The following is a 22,485-nucleotide window of genomic DNA, read 5'->3' as shown; positions in this document are numbered from 1 at the left end:
ATACAGAATTTGAGGAAAATGATCAAAATCTGCCATTCATATCAGCCCAAAAATTATCAGCAGATCTAATCGGAGAGCGTATTTTCTAACTCTCTAAACAATCAATATCGCATCGGCCATGAAGAAACCCATATCAGATGATCTCTAATCCATCTGGAGACGAGCAGGTGACACCACAAAGCCACGACTCATGCCAGATCTGTGCAGAGTCTAGTTACCCATAGGAAGCGCAAAACAAATAGATGTAATTGTTGGACAAATACGCACCCTCGCCGTCAGCCGAAGTACATAACAGCTCCACAATGTCCTCGGAAGTCCTTTTGAGGCTGCACCGTGTGGCCTCCTCCTATCAGCGGCGATCAGGTGTCCCACTGGAGCACCCTTTAAGCACTGCAAGGCGACACCTGCATTAGTAATTGAAGGGAAGTGCGGATCTGGAACAACACTTAGCTGTACTTGCTCCACATACACAAACACACGTGAGGTCGAGGCCGTGGCTGCGCCCTGGATGCTATTCCCGGCCTGGACACTGTACGTTAGTAGCTGACACATCCTGATCGTGCTAACTTGAGGTAGCTTTAGCGCTCGCATGTGCTAGTTGAAGGGCAGCGGATAATGGGGTGGTAATCGGAGAGGGCCATGGTTTGGGTATCGCAGCTCGGTCTGGACTCAGATCTGGGCCAGGGGCATCCGGGGCTGGCAGGAGCTGGACGTTTCCACTGGGCACAGGTGGAGAGCGTGCACTGCTATTCTCTACTCACGTGGACGTTTCGGTACTTCAAAGTAACATTAGTCCAGTTGAAGTAGATTATAATAAGCATCAGCTCACTTCAAAACAAATACCAGTACCTCTATTAGTACTACTATGACTTATCACAGCGTATATTTATTACTAGGAGAGAGTTTATAAAGATGGTTGAGATAATTAATCCCCCATAAGGTTGGTTGCTTTTGAATTCCTTCCTTACAACATTGCTTATTGTTGTTGTTCCCTCGGGCAAAACACTTGACCTCATTTCTCTGTCTGCCCTATTATGGCTACTACTACAGCTACTATTATTTCAACTATTACCACAAGTACTTCGCAACCACTACTACTACTAAAATTACTACAGTTACGTCCTTACAAGGGATGTAACGATCAAATCTCACGGTACGATATTTATTGCGATATTTTGAAGACGCTGATATAATTGTAGATAGCACACTTTTTTTGCTTTTAAAATACCTTCACAAGATTTTGATGTGAATTATTTCCATCGTAATCCCAAGAATTCAAATAAAAAACATATTTCTTCATGTTGTTTGCACTGAAATGAATCATGGGATATGTAGTTCTCTATGTTTATAAGCTGCTGCTACTATAAAATCATGCATTTAAGCAAAGATACTTGTGATTCGATATATTGTGACAGCCCACGATATTATTGTGAGACTTTTGATGATATGATATCACGATATTTTGATTATTGTTACATCCCTATTCCTTAATTATGTAAACATAAATATTTCTCTAATATTTCCTTACAAAACACATTCCAGTAAATTCACTTGGTAACAGTATTAGTGTTGTTCTAATTCAATTCTACTTTCAAACTTGATTTTGATTCTAAGAAAAAGGCTTAATACTCTATTTCAGTACCACATAACAATAGTAGATTTGTTAATACTTTCCTGCGAATGAAGCTTTGCCACCACGGTAATATTAACAACAACTAGTATGCAGTGCACTTCCTGGTTATCAGACAATAAATTGCTTTTTAATTAAATGCAGACAGTATAGAGCAGACTTATTTTGACCTAAAGAGCTGCTTATACAATAAATTTATTCTGCGAGAAGAAAAAAAATGCTCAAATACATGGAGAATACAGGACTTTTAGAGGTGCATTGTGTAACTTGAAGATGAAAATGTTTTTCTTGGTATTTTGCGTTATAAAACCACATGTAATTGAATAAATATAAAGTAGAACTGTTTAATGTCACACTGTGGAACATCCCGGGCAAAGAAGTGACATATCCATAGAAACAAGCAGGTGACGGACCCCCAACCAAAACGTTACATAGTGCACCTTTAATATTTGAATATAGTTTTCTTGCAATCCTAAACGGTGAAAACTACAGTCCCAATTCTGGCCCTGGCTCCACGTCGCCGATCCCACAGCCCACAGCTCTCAGCTCTAATCACAGCAGCAGTGGCCCTTGTCTGTTTGGATTTTTCATGCTGCTGTTGTCCACACAGTGAAACAGATCCTCTCACCTGACCACACAGAGACACTGCACTGGGACGCCACACAGCGCATTGTAATGGAGAACGCCTCTGTGTGCTTAAAGCAGAGGGGATTACACATGAGGGGAAAGTACAGCCCCTCAAATGAATCCACTAATCTCTGTTTGCCACACAACCACGTCTGATAGATTTCTTTGTTCTTTTCTTTCTTTTCAGACCTCATCTGGCTCTAGAATACAGCGGTAAGGTGAGTAAACCTTTGAGGTAGCCTTTGTTGTCCATGGATTTGGCTAAAATTAAATTATGGTTAAATGCCCTATTGACTCTTGTGAGCTTTAAGCCATGTTAGAATGACATTATCTCCTCAAAAACATACCTGGAGTTGTGTTTTGTTTCTTTCACATGTTTGAATAATCCTGCATTATTATTTTGTCTACAAATCCAAAGCTCAGAATGCTCTGTTCCACCTTGTGATGTCATTAAGTGGTAGTTTTCAATTGCCTTTTAGCTTTTGTTCAGTAGAGATTGGAAATTCCAGGGCTGAGATTATCCAAAAGATTCTAGTGAACATGTATGGAGAATAAAAACACAGTGGAGCACTTCCTGTATTACCACATGACATCACAAGGTGGAATAGAGTGTTTGCCATTTGAGGGACAAACATGGCCTAAATATACAGGGTTTGTGTGTTAAATAGTGCTGGGTATTATTAAGAAGTTGCCGATATGATACATACCTCAATACATAGGCCATGATATGATACATATTTCGATACAGTGAGCTTTCAGGTCGATACGATATATTTCAGATTGACTCTATACGGTTCAATAAAAAATAAAGGCTAAATCATGGCTATGGTACTAAAAGTCTTTGTTAAACCACTTCTTGTGCAAAGTTCATATGAAAAACAGCCATTTTAATCATCAAAACAGTGAAAATGTCAAAAGTGTTGCATAAACAAGTTTCTTTCCTCTGAATAAGCAGCAAAACTGTAGCATTGCAACAAAATAATTTAGTAAAAAATATCAAAAAATACTGTTGGTGATATATCGATTTCAGGTTTGTTTTTGATGAGGACACTATAACTAAAATAATAAATATGGTGTAATATGGGTCCTTTAATAAGATCTATTTGTTTTTCCAGGCCACTAAAATCCACCAGAGGGCTTTTGGCAATGACCACCCCATCACAGCCCGGAGCCTGGAGCTCATGGCCACAGTGTACGCAGAGATCGGAAAAACAGAGTATTCGGGTGAGTATGGCAAGGCAAGAGGTACAAACTACAAACAACGTGTCTCTGCTTTATATCTCACACAAGGAAATTCAACATTAGTCATGAGGATTGACAGTTGTTTAAAAGTTCTCCCACCAACCAGGCAATAGGAAAGATTTCTGTCTTTCCTTCTGTGCATCCAGTATTAAAAGTTGCCAAATATATATGAAGCATGATCAACATGATCAAACATGGATAAAAAAAATATGTAATTTATGATTGAGGAACAGTAGATGGCAGCCTAGACAGTTGTAACTTACTGAACAGGGATATTTGTATCAGACACTCATTTCAATGTGTTTCAATCTTTTTAGTTCAGTCCCACGCTTGAACATCCTTGCACATGTCCTGTGGATTTGCCTATGTTGTGTATACATATCCTGACCACTATTTCCCCCTCACGTGCTCAGGTTTAAAAGTGCAGACATGACTTTACTGTATTGTACACAGAGGCCGCCCAATGCGTCTCCTGCAATATTTACAGCCTTAGCTCCTGTGCAAACATGTGAACACAGAAGTAGGTCATCAAACAGCCACCAACCTGCCACCTTCTCCGTCAAGAGGAAATATTTACATTTGGACTAACAGTGTTGTTGCCAGTAGAGAAGTTCGGACAAAAGTGTTACAGGTTGAGAGTGTTGAAAGAAAATGCAATAAAATACAGTTCAATATCGAATTGTGAAGTTATTTCATAATATTTATCGCATACATACTACTTGTTTTCAATGTATTTTAACATAATCTAAAAAGCACTGATTACTATAGAATAATGTAACTATTATTCGTAGTGTGGGTAAAGGGTAAACAGCAGTATATTTTATGGAGATATTTGAATCAGACTCCACACAGTTGATGGGAATCTAGTCTTACTTGTCTTTAAATTTGCATGTAACTTTTCTGGTAAGCAGTATACCGTCTGCTTGTTTCCATGTTATTACTTTGCCTAAAATGTTCCACACTATGGCAGTATACTTTTCTATCTTTAGATTTTTATGTTTAATCTATGATAGGTGGTTTTTTTTCTGTTTTTAATCCTTCAAAAACACATACCGTATTTTTTGGACTATAAGTCACTCTGGAGTATAAGTCGCACCAGCCAAAAAATGCGTAATGAAGAAGAAAAAAACATAAATAAGTCGCACTTTTTGGGAGAAATTTATTTTATAAAATCAGAGACCAGGAACCAACATTTCATCTTGAAACGCAAGTTATAGTAATAACAATAGAACAGAGAACAACAGACTGTTAATGTCACATATGAACAGTCCTTCAGATAAATATAGCATAAACAACAGAACGTAAGTTCTGAGTTCTGTTCTGAGAGTTCCAAAATCCAGCACTCCAGCAAAGTTGTATGGTGCACTCTCTTGGTTACCGTGAAGCTGTGTCCTTCATCCACGCTTTTACCCAGTCCGTCACAAGTTTCTCGCTCACTTCAAACTTTCTTTCTGTTCCTCGATTACCTTTTTCGACTGAATATTTCATTATTTGCAGCAGGACTTTTTCTGCAGGAGACATGCGCAGTAGAGTGAAGTGACAGTGGTACAGAAGTAATAGTAGTAGCAGATACTGACATACAAGCCTAGAGTGCCCACTCACGGCTGTCAGTGTGAAAATTTTAATATGTAAGTCGCACCAGAGTATAAGTCGCAGGACTACCAAAACCATGAAAAAAAAAGTGTAACTTAAAGTAAAAAAAAAGTAAATAAAAAAAAAAATACAGTATTCTTATTGTGAAGGGGGTTCTCCTTTCCACTGATCTGATATGCAACTTTGGCAATGGTGTCACCTGCTTGTTTCCATAGAGATAAATGAGTGTAATGCCATACTGTGGAACACTCCAGGCAAAGCAACAGCATCTCTTTGGCGATGTGACAGAACCTGAACCAGAAAAGTCACACAGTGCACTTTAAAACTAGACTCTGAAACAAAACTTGGATGAGAAACATGGACTAACTGACAAAGAATAATGAAGTTTAATTTTAGAATATTAATACTAATGCTATAATACTGTAAACATGATAATCATAATAAACCAATACTACATAAATAATCAGTACTTGAAATATAAACACTAACTTTTGCCCAGTCATTCTCTTCACATTCTTCATAAGGTGACCAGCTCCTCCCGTCTTGTAAATTTATCTCATTTGCATGTTTACATTTGCAACTTTTGTTTGTCGAAAAGCTTTCTCCCGTCGCCTTACCTCAGTCTCACTCTCCTCCTCGCGCCCTCTCCCTCTCTCCTTCTCTCTCTCACTCTATCATGGTCCTCTCTTTAGACTCTCTGGGCCAGTGTGTCTCGGCGCTGTCCAAACGATTCGCGGCGGCCGAAACCATCAAAGACTCCACGGTCAACAGCTGTGTCCCCCACCACCACCACAGCGAGAAGCACTCCGAGATCCGGCACAGGAAGGAGCACCAGCACGAGGCGGAGGACACGGACAAGCCCAAGGTAGAGGCGGATACTGGTGGTAGTAGCATGGGGTTAGCTGTTAGCGAAGGCTGTTTTCCAAGATGCGTGTCTCCTGGGGGGTTGTTAACGGCGAGCTGGTTGTTTGCGTTGCCCAGGTAACGTACGGCAAGGTCCCCACTTCGATTCTGAAAAGGCCGAGTCCGAGCTACGGGCTGGACTCGGAGCCGGGGCACAGGCGGAAAGGAGAGAGGAGAGTGAGGTTTCGGGAGCCGGAGACTACAGTACATGGTGAGTACAGTTACTATAAGACACAGATTAAAAACATGTAATATTTTTGAACCTAAAGCCTTGAAACATGAGGTCTAAGGCAGTTCAGGATAAAGAAGATGTGACAAAAATACAGAAATACCTAATTAAAAGCATATTTCAACCAAAAAAATGTACTAAACTAAAATAAAAGTGACATTAAAAGTGCACTATGTAACTATTCTGGTCTATTCTTGTCTCAATTGTGATGTTATTATTCCTTTGCCTGGAGATAGTCATGTTTAATGCCATAGTGCACTTTTAATTACAGGTGTTTCTGTTAAAAAATATCTTAAAAAGCATCCCCACTATGTACAGTTTGGATAAAAATGTTATGCAATAGGGCTTCAGCATAACTACATTTTTTACATTACATTTGTTAAGTATTTCTGGGGTTATTTACACTTATACAGTGCTGGAATAGCTGTACCATTTTTAGTTGTACCAAATATTTCAAATATAAAATCTAGATTCTGTCCCCATTGCTCATGTTAAACTAGAAATATTTGAGAGAAGACTGAAATAATAATAATCCTGTGCGTTTCAGAATGTGTTAGTAGAGGATTAAACTACAGGGTTAGCAGGTTTTAGGTTGTAGATATCTCGCCGACACTGGGAGGTTTAGTTATTTGTAAAGGGCTTTATCTAATCCTAATCCTAATCACAACTATTTTATCTTATGTTCTCACAAACACCTGACTGTAAGTAGGGGAGTCTTTTGTGATGTCACCAACTACTTAAAATTGCTGTGGCCATAGTAGGCAGCACAAACTTAGATATAGGAATATTTTACAAGAAAGAGGCAAATTTACCCAGTTGGCTCCACAGACTGTATAAAAAAGTGGACTGAGTGAGTGTGACGTCACCCATAGTGCTTGACTCCAGTAAATAAATAATAAATAAATAATACATAGATAAATAAATAAATGAGCAAGTGAATAAAAAAACACAAAAAATACAAAAATTAGCAAATAGAAAAATGGCATATAAAATCAATAAAAGACAGTCAGAAGACCACACAATTCTCCTGCCGTGTTAAAAGCCAGACAGTAAAAGTGTGTTTTTAAACAAGACTTAAAAGAATCGACTGAAGGGGGCGCTCTTAATGTGATGGGAGAGAGTGTTCCAAAGTTTGGGGCCAAATAGGGCTGGGTATCATCACGATGCTGCCGATACAATACATACCTCGACACATAAGCCACGATAAGATACATATCTCGATACAGGGAACTTTCCATTCGAAATGACATATTTCAAATCGATTTGATACAGTTCAATAAAAAATAATGTCTAAATGATGGCTATGATACTAAAAGTCTTTGTTTAAACCACATCTTATGGGAAGTAAATATGAAATAGACCCATTTTATTCATCAGAATTGTGAAAATGTCAAATGTGTTGCATAAACGAGTTTTCTTCCACTGAATAAGCAACAGAACTGTAGCTTTAACATAAATAATTTAGTAAAATATACCAAAAAATACTCTTGGCGATATATCAATACTGTATCATCACAATAAACGATACGATATATTGATATTTTGATATTTCTGCACACCCCTAGGGCCAGCCACAAAAAAGGCCCGGTCATCTCAGAGTCACTCCAGCTTTTGAGTCTCGTTTTTGGGACGATAAGTTGGAGCTGGCGTTCAGACCTCAGAGCTCAAGAAGGAGTGTAGGGAACAGTGAGATCTGAAACGTACTTTGGGGCCAGTCCATGATGTACTTTTAACCTATGTCCATTTCTATACAGTTTACAGTTTATGGGTTACACAAAAATTGCCAAACTTATAGGAACAGTAGACAAAGCTTTTCAAACACCATATACGCAAAAAGTGGATTTAGTGTTTAGTTTCACTTCAGTTTTCCTCGAATACAATAAACCTTCATAACATCAGTACCTGTGTCGTATAGTTTGAGTCCGAAATCCACGCTCATCTTCACTGCTTTACAACGCAACATGATTTACACTCTTTAGTTTTATGTGCATTCCACGTTCACAGTGACATGAGAGAGACTTTGTGCAAACATGCGATCCGTATTGTCCTACATGCATATGGCAGCCTCTCCCAGGGACCATCAAACCTCATGCATGTTTATTATTACCCCATCCACTCTGCATTCAAACTAGCTGCTTTGTCAACAATTGTCCTTTTGGGATCGAGCTGTATTAAAAAATAATGTTATGCCCAAAGATGCACATGGACATTAAGAAGTGATTTACTCTTAGAAATGAATTATGCATGCAAATGAGGAGCGGGTCTGGAGTCTGCTCTGTGAGATAGTGCGGTGGGAGAGTTAGCAGCTGTTGTACGTCACAGCGCCACGGACCCTGTTGACTTTTATTATGTCGACTCCACAGATATTCCGTACTCTGACACTTGGGGCACCGGTGAGTCGAGTTCAGGGTGTGTCCAATCACGAGCGTGCATGAAGCAGCAGCACTTGTAATCACAGAAGGATATGAGCGTAGAAAACACTGAATAGAGTTAAACTGCTTATTTGTACAGGTTGGCATAACATTGCACTGTCAAACTACCTTGGCTTCTTAAATGTGAGGAGAAAAGAAGGTAATCCGTGTATCATTCGTTCATTCATTTTTTAATATGAAAGCAAAAATAAGAAAACAAAAAACAACTGTTTTCTTCATTATTTGTCTCCAAAACCAAAATGAAAAAACAGATAACAATTAAGTCCCGTTTCTGTGACTTAAACTACAATGCCAGACTTTTGCGCCGCATACGGACTGAACCAGGACTAAACCAGGATTAAAATGTTTTCAGCCCTGGTCTGGTCCCAGTCTCAGTCCTGGTCTGGTCAAGATCTCAGTCCCGGTCTGGTCCCAGTCTCAGTCCAGGTCTCAATTATGGTCTGGTCCTGGTCTGGTCCCAGCCTTCATCCTGGTCTCAGTCCTGGTCTGGTCCCGGTCTCAGTCCCAGTCTCAGTCCTGGTCCTGTTCCCGGTCTCAGTCCTGATCTCAGTTCTGGTCTGGTCCTGGTCTCAGGCCCAGACTCAATCCTGGTCTGATCCCGGTCTAAGTCCTGGTCTCAGTCCCAGTCTGATTCCGGTCTGGTCCCGGACCTGGTTTAGTCCTGGTTCAGTCGCAGTTTAAGTCCCGTAAACGGGAAACGTTTCTCCATTATTTATTTAAACACAAAAACGAAAACTGAAAAAACGAATCGTTATCCATTTTTTCATTTTGGTTTTGGAGACAAATAATGAAGAAAATTGTTGTTTTTTCATTTTCTTATTTTTGGTTTTACATTGAAAAATGAAAGAATGATACTTGGATTGTAGGAGTTAACATTTGTTGCATTATTCTGTTTAGTGCTGTCACAATACTAAAATTTCTTTCAATAGGGAATATTCTCAGAACTCAATACTGATTTCAATACTTTTTTTTTTTTTAAAGGGCCCATATATTACGTTATTTTCTGATTTCTGAATGTTGTTTCCTCATTAAAAACAGACCCGGAGTTGTGTTTTGTTTCATTCACACATGTTTAACACACAAACCCTGCAGATTTAGGCTTTTTTGAAACAGAAAACCCTCTGTTCCACCTCGTGATGTCACGTGATAATAAATTAAGCGCTCCACTGTGTTTTTAAACTCCATACACCATCGCTAGAAATGAAAAGAAATTACTCAAGTAAGAAAAAAAGTACTTGAATTTGAAGTTAAAGTAAATTGAAGGACAAAATATTAAATAATGCACAAAATCTATCTGCATTTTCAAAGGACAGACAAAAAATTAGGAAAACTACATTATATCTGAGGGAGTGTTGCTAGAAACACAAATGTTCAAATCATTTCATATTGCCATAAAGCTTTTGTCACAAGCATTTTGAGCTCTGGAGATAGACAGGATCATAAGAAATGGTAACTCAAACATGTGTGAATGAAACAAAACAGGTATGTTTTGAGGAGATCATCGTTCTAACATGACTTAAGGCTTAGAAGAGTAAACTTTGCATAATATAGGACTTTTAACAACAGGATGTAATTTTCAACACCAATAACCATTTCATAACCATGTTATCTTATACTAGCAGAACTAGTTACAAGATCCTGTTTGATCTGCAATCATTTTAATCACTGATGATTGCTCCAATTAGTATCTAGTTTCAATAATGGTTTTAGTATCACTTAGTATTTAATTTTTTTTATAATCTTTTAGACAATCCTAATTCTTTTATACAATTTTCCAATATATATATTATGTATGATTTTTTTATTTATTATCTCTACTTGTACTTTGACTGTACCAATGTAAGGTTTGGTCACCCACAAGCGCCCACATGGGGTCAGTAGAAAGCACAGTTAGCAAATAAGATATTTCAAATATAATGACATAATATTTTGCCCTGAAAAGAAATGTTTTGCAGCACCTAAACTAGAATTTGAAAAATCTATTCAATGAAGTCTGAAAATGCACTCTTTTCAGGCATATATAGATTTTTTCTCATGTGTGTTAGAAAATGTACTAAATCTGCTCCAAGATCATGTTAAAGAGCCCATATTACACTATTTTCTGATCTGTTATTATGTTGTTTCCTCATTTAAAACACACCTGGAGTTGTGTTTAAACAGAAAGGTGCCCTTACTGGAAAATGAAAAGTGGGCGAGGTACAAACCTGTGGCACTCCGACTGAATATATTAAAAGTCCTTTATTTCATGGAGTAACACCAACGTGTTTCAACCAGCAAGATGGTCTTTGGTTTGTACCTTACCTACTTTTACATTTTCCAGTAAGGATAACTTTCTGTTTAGAGACTACTAATTTAACCCTCGTAGAGCACCTGTTTTTTATTCTTTTATGACCCAGTGAAGCGCTCTACCTCATTTCTTCATCTGACACCTGGAGTTGTGTTTTGTTTCATTCACACAAACCCTGCATGTTTAGGCTGAGTTCTTCTTTCAGACAAAAAACAAACCATATCTCTATTTTTATCTCCATACACTTTCACTAGAATCATTTGGATAATTTCAGCCGTGGAATTTACCATCTCCACTGAACTTTAAAACTACCACTACATGACATCAGAGCATTTTGAGCTTTGGAGATGTAGACAGACATGTGAATGAAACAAAACACAACTCTGGGTATGTTTTTGATGAGGTAACAACATTATAACATGACTTAAAGCTCACAAGAGTCACTTTTACGTAATATAGGACCTTTAATGCTCAATTAATCTCAATATGGCAGCCTGGGGATATTTTAACAACACAGTTTCAGTCACGTGTGCAGTCACCTCACCTCAAACCCTCCTTCAAAACTATGCACCACCTGATTTCCCTTTTAACCTTTGCAATTCAAATCGCTCTCATTCATTATCGTGTCTCTCTCTTTCTTTCTCTCAGCCTACGAGACGTCTCCCTCCCGCCCTCACCTGGCCCTCTTCACCTGCCTCTTCCTGCTCATGTCTCTGCTGGGCGTGGCCATGTACTGCACGGACCGCCGGCGCCCCCAGAGGCTGTGCGAGGAACTGGAGGCCACGCTGGCTGTCTACATCCTCCACATGAAGCAGCTGCTATGGGGCTGCTGGATATGGCTCACCATGCAGTGACTCGGACCAATACTGGAGGATAGATAAACGATTCCTCTTTTTGGTTATTTTTTTCTCTCTTTAAGGTGCGTGGGCATCTTAACACTTCAGCCATATGATTGACAGGAAGAGAGCGGCGTCAGAGCGCACTCTAGTGGACAAGGGATGAAGTTTGGATCCCAGAAATATGTAGCTTATGTGTCTTGTATGTATATAACAGGAGAGGGCTGTCCCGATCCTTTTGCACATGCTCACATATACTCACATAATTCCACACTTTCTGTCTGTCTGTGTCTCCATGGAATGCGGATACTTATTTTTTGTGTTTTTTTTTTTTTCTTCTGTATCTGTGTTTCAATATAATAAGGACTAACGCACTACTCAGCCTTGATATTGCACATTAAAGTGAATGTAGGGAGGTAGGTTTGAATGGCACTTTCACTATTAGAGATGCAGTGCACAAAATATGGGTCGGAAAGCAGAGGTGGGTAGAGTAGCCAAAAATTGTACGCAAATAAGAGTAATGCTACTTTGAAATAACATTACTCAAGTAGAAGTACGACCTCGTGGTCCAAGAAATGACTCAAGTAAGAGGAAAATACTTGAATTTGAAGGTAAAGTAATTAGGTAATGCACAAAATCTGTCTGTATTTTCAAAGGACAGACACAAACATAAGAAAAAATGCATTATATCTGAAGGAGCGGTGCTAACACAAATGTTCAAATCATTTCATATTGTCAACATAAAACTTTTGTTATTTGCAGAAGAAGAACCACGACTTTTACTGAAGTAAAAGCACTGTTACACTGTTAAATATCTTACTCAAGTAGGAGTAAAAGTATGCTGCTAAAGTACGCTGCTAGAAAAGAAAAGTACAGTTTCTTTAAAAAGTTACTTGAGTAAATGTAACTACTAGTACTACCCACCTCTGTTGGAAAGTAACATTGAAACGTGTCATGTTATCTGAGATTTGTCTATTGTCAAAGAGGATATACTCAAGTGAATGAATGCTACTGCTTTCAATGGTCTTTATAATCGCTTGTATACCACGGAATAACCTCCCTAAAACCAGGCGCACATCGAAAAATATTGTGAAAAATATTAATTAAAATAACAGAAACAGAGGTAATGATGAAAACTGTGTTAAATTTATCACAGGATTTCAATTTTTAGACTAGAATTTTACACAATTTACACTAAAATTTAAAGTTGCACTGCGTAACTTTACTGGTAGAAGGTCCACTACTTGTTCGTATCCATGGAGACGTTATTGCTTTGGGGTTGAATGTTCTCGATAAACGTATGTATCTCCATGGAGGCCAAGTCACAGGCCAGATCTGCGAAAAGGCGACCCCAGTAACACCAAGAAAGCATGTTTTCAGTGTATTTTTTCTATTAAATAAATGGTAGTTAGATGTTTAATGCTACACTGTGTAACATTCCAGGCAAAGCAGCAACATCTCCATGGAGACAAGCAGGTGACAGACTAAAAAAGTTACGCAGGTCACCTTTAAAGTTTTCCGATATGCGCCTGTACATGTCTTTTACTATTAGACACTTTCTGCGTTCACACAAAACCTTTAACTGAATATTCATTTTTTAAACTTTTTGTTACCTTGTATTCAAAAATTTGTATTGAGAATAATAATAATCAGGTTTTGTGACATCATCAGACTGTTGTGAGCTAACTTAGGTGTCCCATCGTCATTACCGCTACTGCTACAAGGCCAAAAACAATAGACAATTCCCTTTATCAAACAAACAGATGCATTTTCTAACAGCCAAACCATTGTACTAATGGGTTTGGGGTCAAAGGGCACAGAAACGAAAACCAACACCTCTCATTATAAGCAATAACACACACTAGAGTCAGTAAAACATGTCCTTTATATAACACCATTTTCAGGAAAATCAGAGGAGTTTTGGATACTGAATGTCTCATAGCGATGCAATGTGAGGCTAAAGAAAGAAGTAAAAGCATCGTTTTCATTCAGTCAAGTACAAAACCAGTTCTTTTACATTTGGGACACTGTCAAATTGAAAATATACAGTTAACACAACATAACAAGTCCTTTTCAATATGATTACTGCAACAAAAAGATGTGAAGAGTGAATAAGTGAAGAGATAAATTGTTAAAATACAGATATGGATTGAGTCTGCCTGAAGAAATGATATAATAATTAATGTTACAAAATGAAAAATGAAAATTCAGACAAAATTCCAAAACAAATTTTAACTCCTTAACGCCAAAGCACTTGTTTCTAGTTGCCACAAATTTGCAACATACTCACATTTCTGTTTTTCGTTTTTGGCTATAGTCAAATTAATCATCTCAACTTAATTTACCATCTACTTTAAAGCAAAAACACACACAAAACTTTTTTAAATATACATCTATATAAATTCAGGCGTTAAGAAGTTAAAAAACAAAGCATATATGAATTTCTGTCAACATTCCAACTTATAAAATTGTACTGTGAGTTGATTTATGTTGCCACTATTTGAATAATGATATAGTAAACAAAAATTCTACATACAAAGAGCTGTTCGGACAAACTTACCAAACAAAATTGCAATTAAAAAAGTAAAATTCACATATAGATTGCTGTAAACATCCCAGCTTATAGAATTGGGAATAGAATTGCCACTGATTATTCCAACTTTGCACATTGGGCATAAAAATGAGCCACTACTGCTTAATGAAAATGAATAGACTCTTTTAATGTGAATACTTGATTAGAGCTGCAATCACAGTCCAATCAAAATCGCAGTTTGAATGGATGCAAGTAGCAAATGTTACTCTGCACAAAACTTCTAACCCCTGTAGTTTAGATCTGTACAAACTAGGGTTGCCAAAACAAGTCTCGAAACTCAGATACTAGTATGTAAGTATCAATACTGAAGAAAAATCACGTAACTAGTGTAATGGTACCACATGGTATAATGAACAAATACTTTTAATTTGTATTGAAAATTACAATATTGCCTAAAAAAGAGCGCAAAATTGAGTTTTAAATTTTAGTATCGTGGCACAAACTTGTTCTGAAATGTGATTCTTGAATTTGTATTTTTGTCCATTTTAAACTTTGAACAGAATCCTATTATTAAAACAAAAACGGCAAATCGAATCGCAATTCTGCACGTCGCAGTTTGACATTTTTCCTAAACAGTTCAATCTTGTACTTGATATGTTTTATTTGTGTTTTATTTTCATTTGACAGTGTCCCATCTCATTCAGAACCCGATTTGTAATTCGTCATCCGCAATAAACCCAACGCATATCTCCCATAGAAGCACACTACGTAGAATAGCCTCCATTTTCCGAATCCCCACATCTGTCCAATCATTTCTGGTCACTCTCGAGCAGTGCCTTTATCAATGCTCCTCAGTTCTTTTATGATTTCTATTGTTTTGAATAAAAGTGTCATTGCCTATCAAAACCCAGTGTTTAATTTCTCTTTGTAAAATACTAAACAAAAACGCATGCAACTTCTCCAATATATATAAGTCAAAATATGACACGATTGTAGCTTTTTCGATCGGCAGGTAGCTAAAAGCGTTTTCAGATGTGTTGCTAGCGGTTAATACATGAGTCATAGATTTGTTCTTGCCGATAAAAGGTGCGAGTACACTTAAAGCACTTATCCTCAGCAGCATGCCAAAAGGAGTCTCACTGGGCCAGAAGCAGAGCGCGCGTCCTACCTGAAAGCCTGCTAAACTGGTAAATGGTAGAATTATATAAAACAAATGTCTACACAGCTTAGAAGCCTATAGTTTGTCATGCAGTAGATCCATGCAGATTCACAAAGACGATATGAGCCGTCGGGCATTCGCGCCATCGGATTTCCTCAGTCGCTTTGGTTCAGTTTAAAAAATTTGGGAGTTATGGTTGTGTTTCCAAAATTTTGGACTATGATTTACAGTTTTTTAAAGAAATAAAGAACCAGATAACCTGTATATGACTAACAATATTATTTTGTGTGAATTATTCCTGAATTTGAGTTCTTCATTCAACAAGCTGACCACGAAATGATAGCCAGATTCATCAGGTTTCACTTCATGGAAACCGTCATGCATTAGGATTCGTTCGCTTAACGGTAGGTGGGTACTTTTTTAATTTAACCAATCGCTGCTATTTGGTCGTGACGTATGTAATGCGCCAAATCCCGTAGGAAGAAGGGCAATAACGTTTTTACCCTTGATAAAATTCACCAAACATTCTCTTTGTTCCGGCTTTAAATCTTCGATCTCGGGACTCGTTGCCAACACAGAATGTATATCTTTGTCTACATGCATCTCGACCGCTTTGTTTACTGTTGTGCTGTACCACAAAACCCATACAGGCGCTTGAGTTTGACGTCATGGATTCATAGCTCTTCGCTGATTGGCCGGTGCACAGTCTACAACTTCCGGGGTTCTTGCAAAAACCATCCAGTGTATTCTGATTCCTGACCTAGTCGCCGGAGAGAAATGAAATTGAACAGAGCCTGGCTGACTAAACGAGCCAATAAAATGTAAATCTGATTTGGAACAGTTTTAAAAATACACAGTGCAAAAGGGACACTATGTAACTTTGTCTGAACTCTGGAGTTTTCCACATTATGACATTAAACATTTCTATCTCCATGGAGACAAGTGACCCCAAACAGACCAAGTTACAGATCAGAAATGTAGAGATGAAGAGTGAATGTTTTCAAGTTATTTTGGAGCCATTAAACACATTTAATTGAATAAGAAAGTAAGTAAGATATGTTTAATGTCATATTGTGGTACATTTTAGGCAGAGCAGTAACATCTCCATGGAAACAAGTGGGTTACATAGTGCACCCTGTCATACCACTGGGTGCACAAGTCACAGTCGCCTCAAAAAGTGGAGCATCTCTATCTTTAGCCCGGTCAGATCTCACCGTGTTTTTAAACGAACCAAAGCAAATGAGGAAAACCGCACAAATCAATACTTGTAACACATAATCTGACAACAACAGGTTATACAATTCCTTTAAATAATCATAATACTGCTGTAGCTGAACTCTGTCTCCTTATACCCACAGGAGAGGAACCATCAGAGGAGATATTGGGATGAAAAATCCGTATCTTGAAGAACAATACAAGAGCGTGCCTATTTTTGAATCCACAGTCAGCTCAAAGCACAGTCATGGTTATGATTGTCTACACGGGCAGTTGTGTGTCTCATGGGAGGAGGGGTCTTGTGCAGTTGGGGTCAAAATTCAGTCTAGGTAGGGTCAGGTTTGGGGTTTAAAGGTGCACTATGTAGCTTTTCTGGTGGAGGATCCGCTACCAGTTTGTCACCGTGGGAATGTTGCGATATTCCACAGTATGGCTTTGAAAGTAAGATAAGATAAACCTTATTGTTCCAAGGGGAAATTTGTCTATTTATCGAGTATCTATTGGGTGGGAACGCTAAACTGTTAGAGGTCAGATCTGTGCTTGCGGGTAAAAATGGCAAAGTGCCTTTCGTTTAGACGGTGACAGTGTTTTTGAGGCTTAAAAACACTGTCACCATCGCTAAAATCTGAAACCATCCTCCAGAGTGAAAAAACTGAATACGCTCGGCCGTAGTGTTTCCATCTACGCTGCCCAAGACGCAGAGCTCTGGTCAGATATGTACGAGTTTACGTCACAGTCGGATGGCATGCATACCCAATCGAATTCCACACACTTTTACATCATGGTACATACACAGATTTCCTCCCGAAAATGCTCGTCTAAATGCGGAATTAAAGGTTCAAACCGTCATCATATACTCTAAGAATGGCTGTTTTACAAGGTGTTTTTGAGCATTATAAACACCCTTAATGATGAAATAAATGCAAGATAGATTTGTTTAATGCCATGCTGTGGAACAATCCGGGCAAGACAACAAAATTTCTGTGGAGACAAACAGGTAGCAGACCCTCCACTGAAAAAGTTATATAATGCACCTTTAAATATGGTTGTATTAGATTAGAAAGTGGTTGGAAGAAGGACTAGATTGAAGAAAGTTGGACTTGGTGCGGGTTCTTGTGCAGTTGGGATGGTGGTCTTGGTTGGGGGGGTCTAGGTCTGGGGGGGTCTGGAGGTCTAGAGTATTCCGGTCTTGAGGTCGGAGTTGCGGCGGGAGCGTCCGAGCAGCAGATCCTTCTCGTGGATCAGGCTGTCGAGCAGATCCTCTTGTCTGTAGTTGTGGTAGACCTTTAGGAAGGCTATGATCGCGATGCCCAGCCAGGCCAGCCAGGCGGCCCACAGACCAAACTACACACAAATAAAGCGTAAGATTTAGATATTTATCAGGTATTATAAGAACAGTATCACTAGACTTACCTGAGCTATAGCAAACTGGTCATAGAAAGCAGAATTGTCCACACCCAGTTCTAGATCAGTGTCCTGCAGATCCTCACAACTAGAAATAAAAATAGAAAATAATACTTGTAACGATATCCAAATCTCACAGTATATTTATTGCAATATTCTGAAGATTAAATTGCAGATGGGACACTTTTTTGCTTTTAAACTACCTTGAAAAGATATTGGTCTGAATTATTCTCGTCATAATCTCAAAAATTCAAGTAAAAAACATATATTTTCATGTTGTCTGCACTGAAATGAATCATGGGATATGTAGTTCCCTATGTTTATAAGTTGTTGCTACTATAAAACCACGCATTTAAACAAAGGAACTTGTAATTCGATATATTGTAACAGTCTGCGATATTATTTTGAGACTTTTGAAGATACGATATCATGATATTTCTGTTATTGTTACATCCATACTTGGTAGTGTTGTCACAATAGTAAAATGTCAAACTTGATTTCTATACTAAAGAATAGACTTTATACTCAGTACTGCTTCTGATACCACAATGATAATAAAAAAAAACACTCTTTCTTTAGACAATAGAATGTAATTTTCAGTTTTAAACCACAGTACTTTGATTTATATTCCTATGTGGTTTTATATCTGCGTAATCCCTCAGTGGTTCACGGGCGCAGACTAGCCTACGTGCTCTTACACTTGTTCTCATACAGCTCAAGATCATTCTAAACTAGTCAGGAAAGGTTCATTTCTGTCTAGTGAATGTGACTTTTTTAGTATTGATACCTTCTTATAAGAGTAACTAGTTTTCATACTTGTTTTAGTGTCAATTAGCATCTGATTTTTGATACTTTTGACTAGAGGCGGCGCAACCATCAGGCAACAGTAGGCGGCCGCTTAGGACCTCAAACCTGGAGGGGTCCTCAACCAATTGCCCTCAGTGCCACTTATGGTTGAAGCCTCAGAGCAATTAGATTTTCTCTTAGTATGACATTAAATGAGAGTAGTTTTACTTTTAAACAAGAAAACATCATTAAAATAGCATCTGACTGTCAAATCTAACTTTAATTTAACTGTCAAAGCTTTCCCCACTTTCACGTTAGAATGGACGAGTCAGCTTGACCTGGATTTGTACATAATCACACTATAATCATAATCATATGTAAAACAAAAATGTAATTGTACCAGCAAAAAAATTAAAACTAATTTCAGCTCTGGTTATCTAGTAGGCAACCGAACTAATAAGACAAGCTTCCAATCCACCCTAATTCAAATAAAGATGTGTGTGTTTCATGAACAATGGGGGAAAAATGGATAATAAATATATAAATACAAAAACAAAATAGTGCATTATAGTGAGGGCCCCGATCTCAAATTTGCCTAGAGCCCCCATGCAACTGTACTTTTACTTGACTACAAACGTTCTGTACTCTTTTAACCACTGCTTATTTCTCGAAAATCTTGATGGTAACTTCATTAAAATGCGTTCTAACACATTCCTGATGCCTGATGTGGGGGTGGACCTACCTGCTGGGCATACTGCCACTCTCTGTGATGGCGTCGCACCACAGGTTAAAGCCCACGCTCACGATGGTGCTGGAGAGGAAGACTGTGAACACCACCAGGGCGCTGATCAGGAGGTTCAGGAACGCGTTGAAGATGGAGCTGTCGGCACAAAGACACATAAAAACATGACAATATATAAGGGCATGTTTTGTTAGATGTCAGTTCTCAAGTGAGTCATGTTAATAAAGATGCACAGTATATGTAAGTCTGTACTGCTCTCCACTTATTTGTCCATGCATGTAGCCTACACACAGTTGAGTCACGGTTCAGTCCAGGTTCAAGGCTGTATATATTTGTCCATTTATAGACGTAGTTAGTCCAGGTTTAGTCTTGGTTTAGTCCTGGAGGTAGTGTCAGAGTGTAGTTTAGGGTGAATGGTTTGAGAGCCACTGTCACAGCCCTTGTATGTCAGAAGTCACCGTTATGTCTCATGTGTTGTGTTTCTTGTGTTGTGTGTTTCATTGTTGTGTTTCATGTGTTGTGTTTCATGTGTTGTGTTTCATGTGTTGTGTGTCTCATGTGTTGTGTTTCATGTGTTGTGTGTTTCATGTGTTGTGTGTCTCATGTGTTGTGTTTCATGTGTTGTGTTTCATGTGTTGTGTGTCATGTGTTGTGTGTCATGTGTTGTGTTTCATGTGTTGTGTTTCATGTGTTGTGTTTCATGTGTTGTGTTTCTCGTGTTGTGTTCTTATTGGTTAACGCGGCTGTAAATGGTGACGTAGTTGTGATTAGCCCTGTGTGGTATCTGCGCTGGGAATCTCCATCAGCCATGACAGTGATGAATTATTTCAGGAATTTCCAGAAATATCCTAATGTTTCTTATAAATGAGGCATTTATCTGAGTAAATCTCTCCATCTGAGGAGAATGGCATGGGCGTGGGTGAAGGACAGAGCGCACACTGAGAGCCTAAGCCTCTGGTCTCCACACACACACACACACACACGCACACACACACACACACATAGATGGAGAATATGGACGGTCGGTCACTTACTCGTCGTGTCCCTTGCAGAGGAAGAAGAGCAGTCTCCAGGCCTGCACGGCGGACAGCACGAGGGACGCTATCCCGACAAAAGTGATGAAGCTGCAGGCGGACTCGGGGCCCCACTCCTCCACGATGAAGCGCTGCTTGGACACAGTAATGTTCTCGTTCTGCCACATTCCCCGCGTGAACAGCAGACATTTACCCCCGAAGTCCTCCGTGTTCTCCGACAGAGGCACCACAGCGATAAAGCCGAACATAAAGGCTAAAAAATAAAGGATGCATTGCGCGAAAATTAAATTATTGAGGGCCATTTTCGCTCTCCCTCTTCTCCGCCGCGTCCTGCACTAGCTGCGCCTGCGCACTGGCGGAGGAGAGCGGAGGCGCAGCATCCAGAACAGTGCGCTGAGAGAGAGTTGAGGAGGGCTGTGAGGGGCTGTGAGGGACTGTGAGGGACTGTGAGGGACTGTGTAGGGCTGTGAGGGGCTGGGACTGTGAGGAGGTCTGTCTGCAGATGATCCAGCCACGGCCCCAGACCCACGGCTCAGACTCACAGTGACCCGGGGCGCTCGGTCTTGTCTCGGCTCGGCGCAGTCTGAGCTCCTCCTGATTCACTGGAGCACTTTCCTGTTCTCTGGGGTCATGTGTTACAGTGATGGATCAGGACAGCAGAGGCTCACTGGTCTAATGTAAGCTCTTTAGAACTCATCCAAAATACAATGACAAACATGGAGCTTAAGTGATTCATAAAACATAAAGTAGATCCCATATTATAATTGTGACAGTGAAAACATAATTCATACTAACTGGTTAATCTGTCTGTGATTAATGGGTGGGTTAATTAGTCATCTGAGCATGAATCCCATTAAAACATAGAGGAGTAGACTATAGGCTTAATGATGACTAAAGCGCGGTCACACTAAAAGCAGTTTCTCACTGTTAGTTATACAACATGTGCAAATGTCTGGATGAATTATTCACACAGCTTCAGCCTGCTGCAGTCACACAGGCCCATGTAAACTGTCACAGCTCTCACCAGTAGGGCTCCTCTGTACACTTCACTAGTCTGCAGAATAGCGACTATATAGGCCCACCGCCTCATAGTCTGACTGCATATTTAATGGGGAACAAATGTTGGCTAAGGATGTAGCCTTTACACATTTTACACAGCAAAATGAAATGCAAATATGTCCTTCATTGTTAGGGTCATGAAACACCAACACTGTAGTCAGTCCAGTTATATATGGCCCCCAAATATCCCCAAACCCGGCACAGCTCCTGTCTGGGAGTATATTAATGTATGAATTATACAGGGAAAATGTGGTTGTTTGAGGATCTGTACAGACACATATTGAGGTTAAATTAAACTTTATTGTACCACACAGGAAAATAAAGTTGTTGTGACATAATAGATTCTAGTATGACAGATAAATACTGTATAAGGAGAAGTAATAAAGCTGCTGCTGGGAGATTTACACAAACAGAACATGATGGCCACGGTTATAATTTTGTGTTTTGGTTTTCAAGATGATTATCACTGAGCCTCACATGAGTCTCTCATTTGGGTTGCCAAATCCAAAGCTGAAATCCAGTTGGTTTAAATGTAAAATGCCTCTCTCTGATCTGAATGGTGACTACCTAAACCCCGCACATGCACCAGTCAGGACTCAGTGCTAGTGCGGCCTCTGCAGCTCAGGGAGGGAATTGTGGAGGTTCTGAGTATTGCTGGGTTTCAGATGACATTACAAAATTCTATAAGTCAGTATTCATCAATGCAGATGGAGGTGAGCTAGTATTTATTATTGATAAAATGCAGATTTGTTTTGTAATACAGTGAATTTTTGG

General features: G+C 39.0%; 2 protein-coding genes across 2 annotated transcripts in view; one reads left to right on the top strand and one right to left on the bottom strand.

Moving 5' to 3' along the window:
* Positions 1–15,196, top strand: part of cunh14orf180 (chromosome unknown C14orf180 homolog) — a 39,223-nt gene extending 24,027 nt beyond the window's left edge. The window contains exons 5-9 of the mRNA XM_055160819.1: positions 2,445–2,475; positions 3,373–3,481; positions 5,785–5,957; positions 6,074–6,206; positions 11,592–15,196. Coding sequence (XP_055016794.1) covers positions 2,445–2,475; positions 3,373–3,481; positions 5,785–5,957; positions 6,074–6,206; positions 11,592–11,797 — 652 coding nt within the window. The 3' untranslated portion in view covers positions 11,798–15,196. The remainder of the gene's footprint in view (positions 1–2,444; positions 2,476–3,372; positions 3,482–5,784; positions 5,958–6,073; positions 6,207–11,591) is intronic.
* A 2,663-nt stretch (positions 15,197–17,859) lies between these two features.
* On the bottom strand, positions 17,860–20,954 carry LOC110155701 (transmembrane protein 179). The gene is made up of 4 exons (XM_020919856.1): positions 20,653–20,954; positions 19,619–19,756; positions 18,100–18,178; positions 17,860–18,030 (listed from the first exon to the last, which is right to left on the bottom strand). The coding sequence occupies exons 1-4, from the start codon at positions 20,952–20,954 to the stop codon at positions 17,860–17,862; spliced, it is 690 nt and encodes a 229-aa protein (XP_020775515.1).
* Between the last annotated feature and the right edge of the window lie 1,531 nt (positions 20,955–22,485).

This window comes from Boleophthalmus pectinirostris, unplaced genomic scaffold (genome assembly GCF_026225935.1).
Source record: "Boleophthalmus pectinirostris isolate CB_2022bp ecotype Guang Dong unplaced genomic scaffold, ASM2622593v1 HiC_scaffold_10, whole genome shotgun sequence".
NCBI lineage: Eukaryota > Metazoa > Chordata > Actinopteri > Gobiiformes > Gobiidae > Boleophthalmus > Boleophthalmus pectinirostris.
This window is presented reverse-complemented; position numbering and strand designations above follow the sequence as displayed.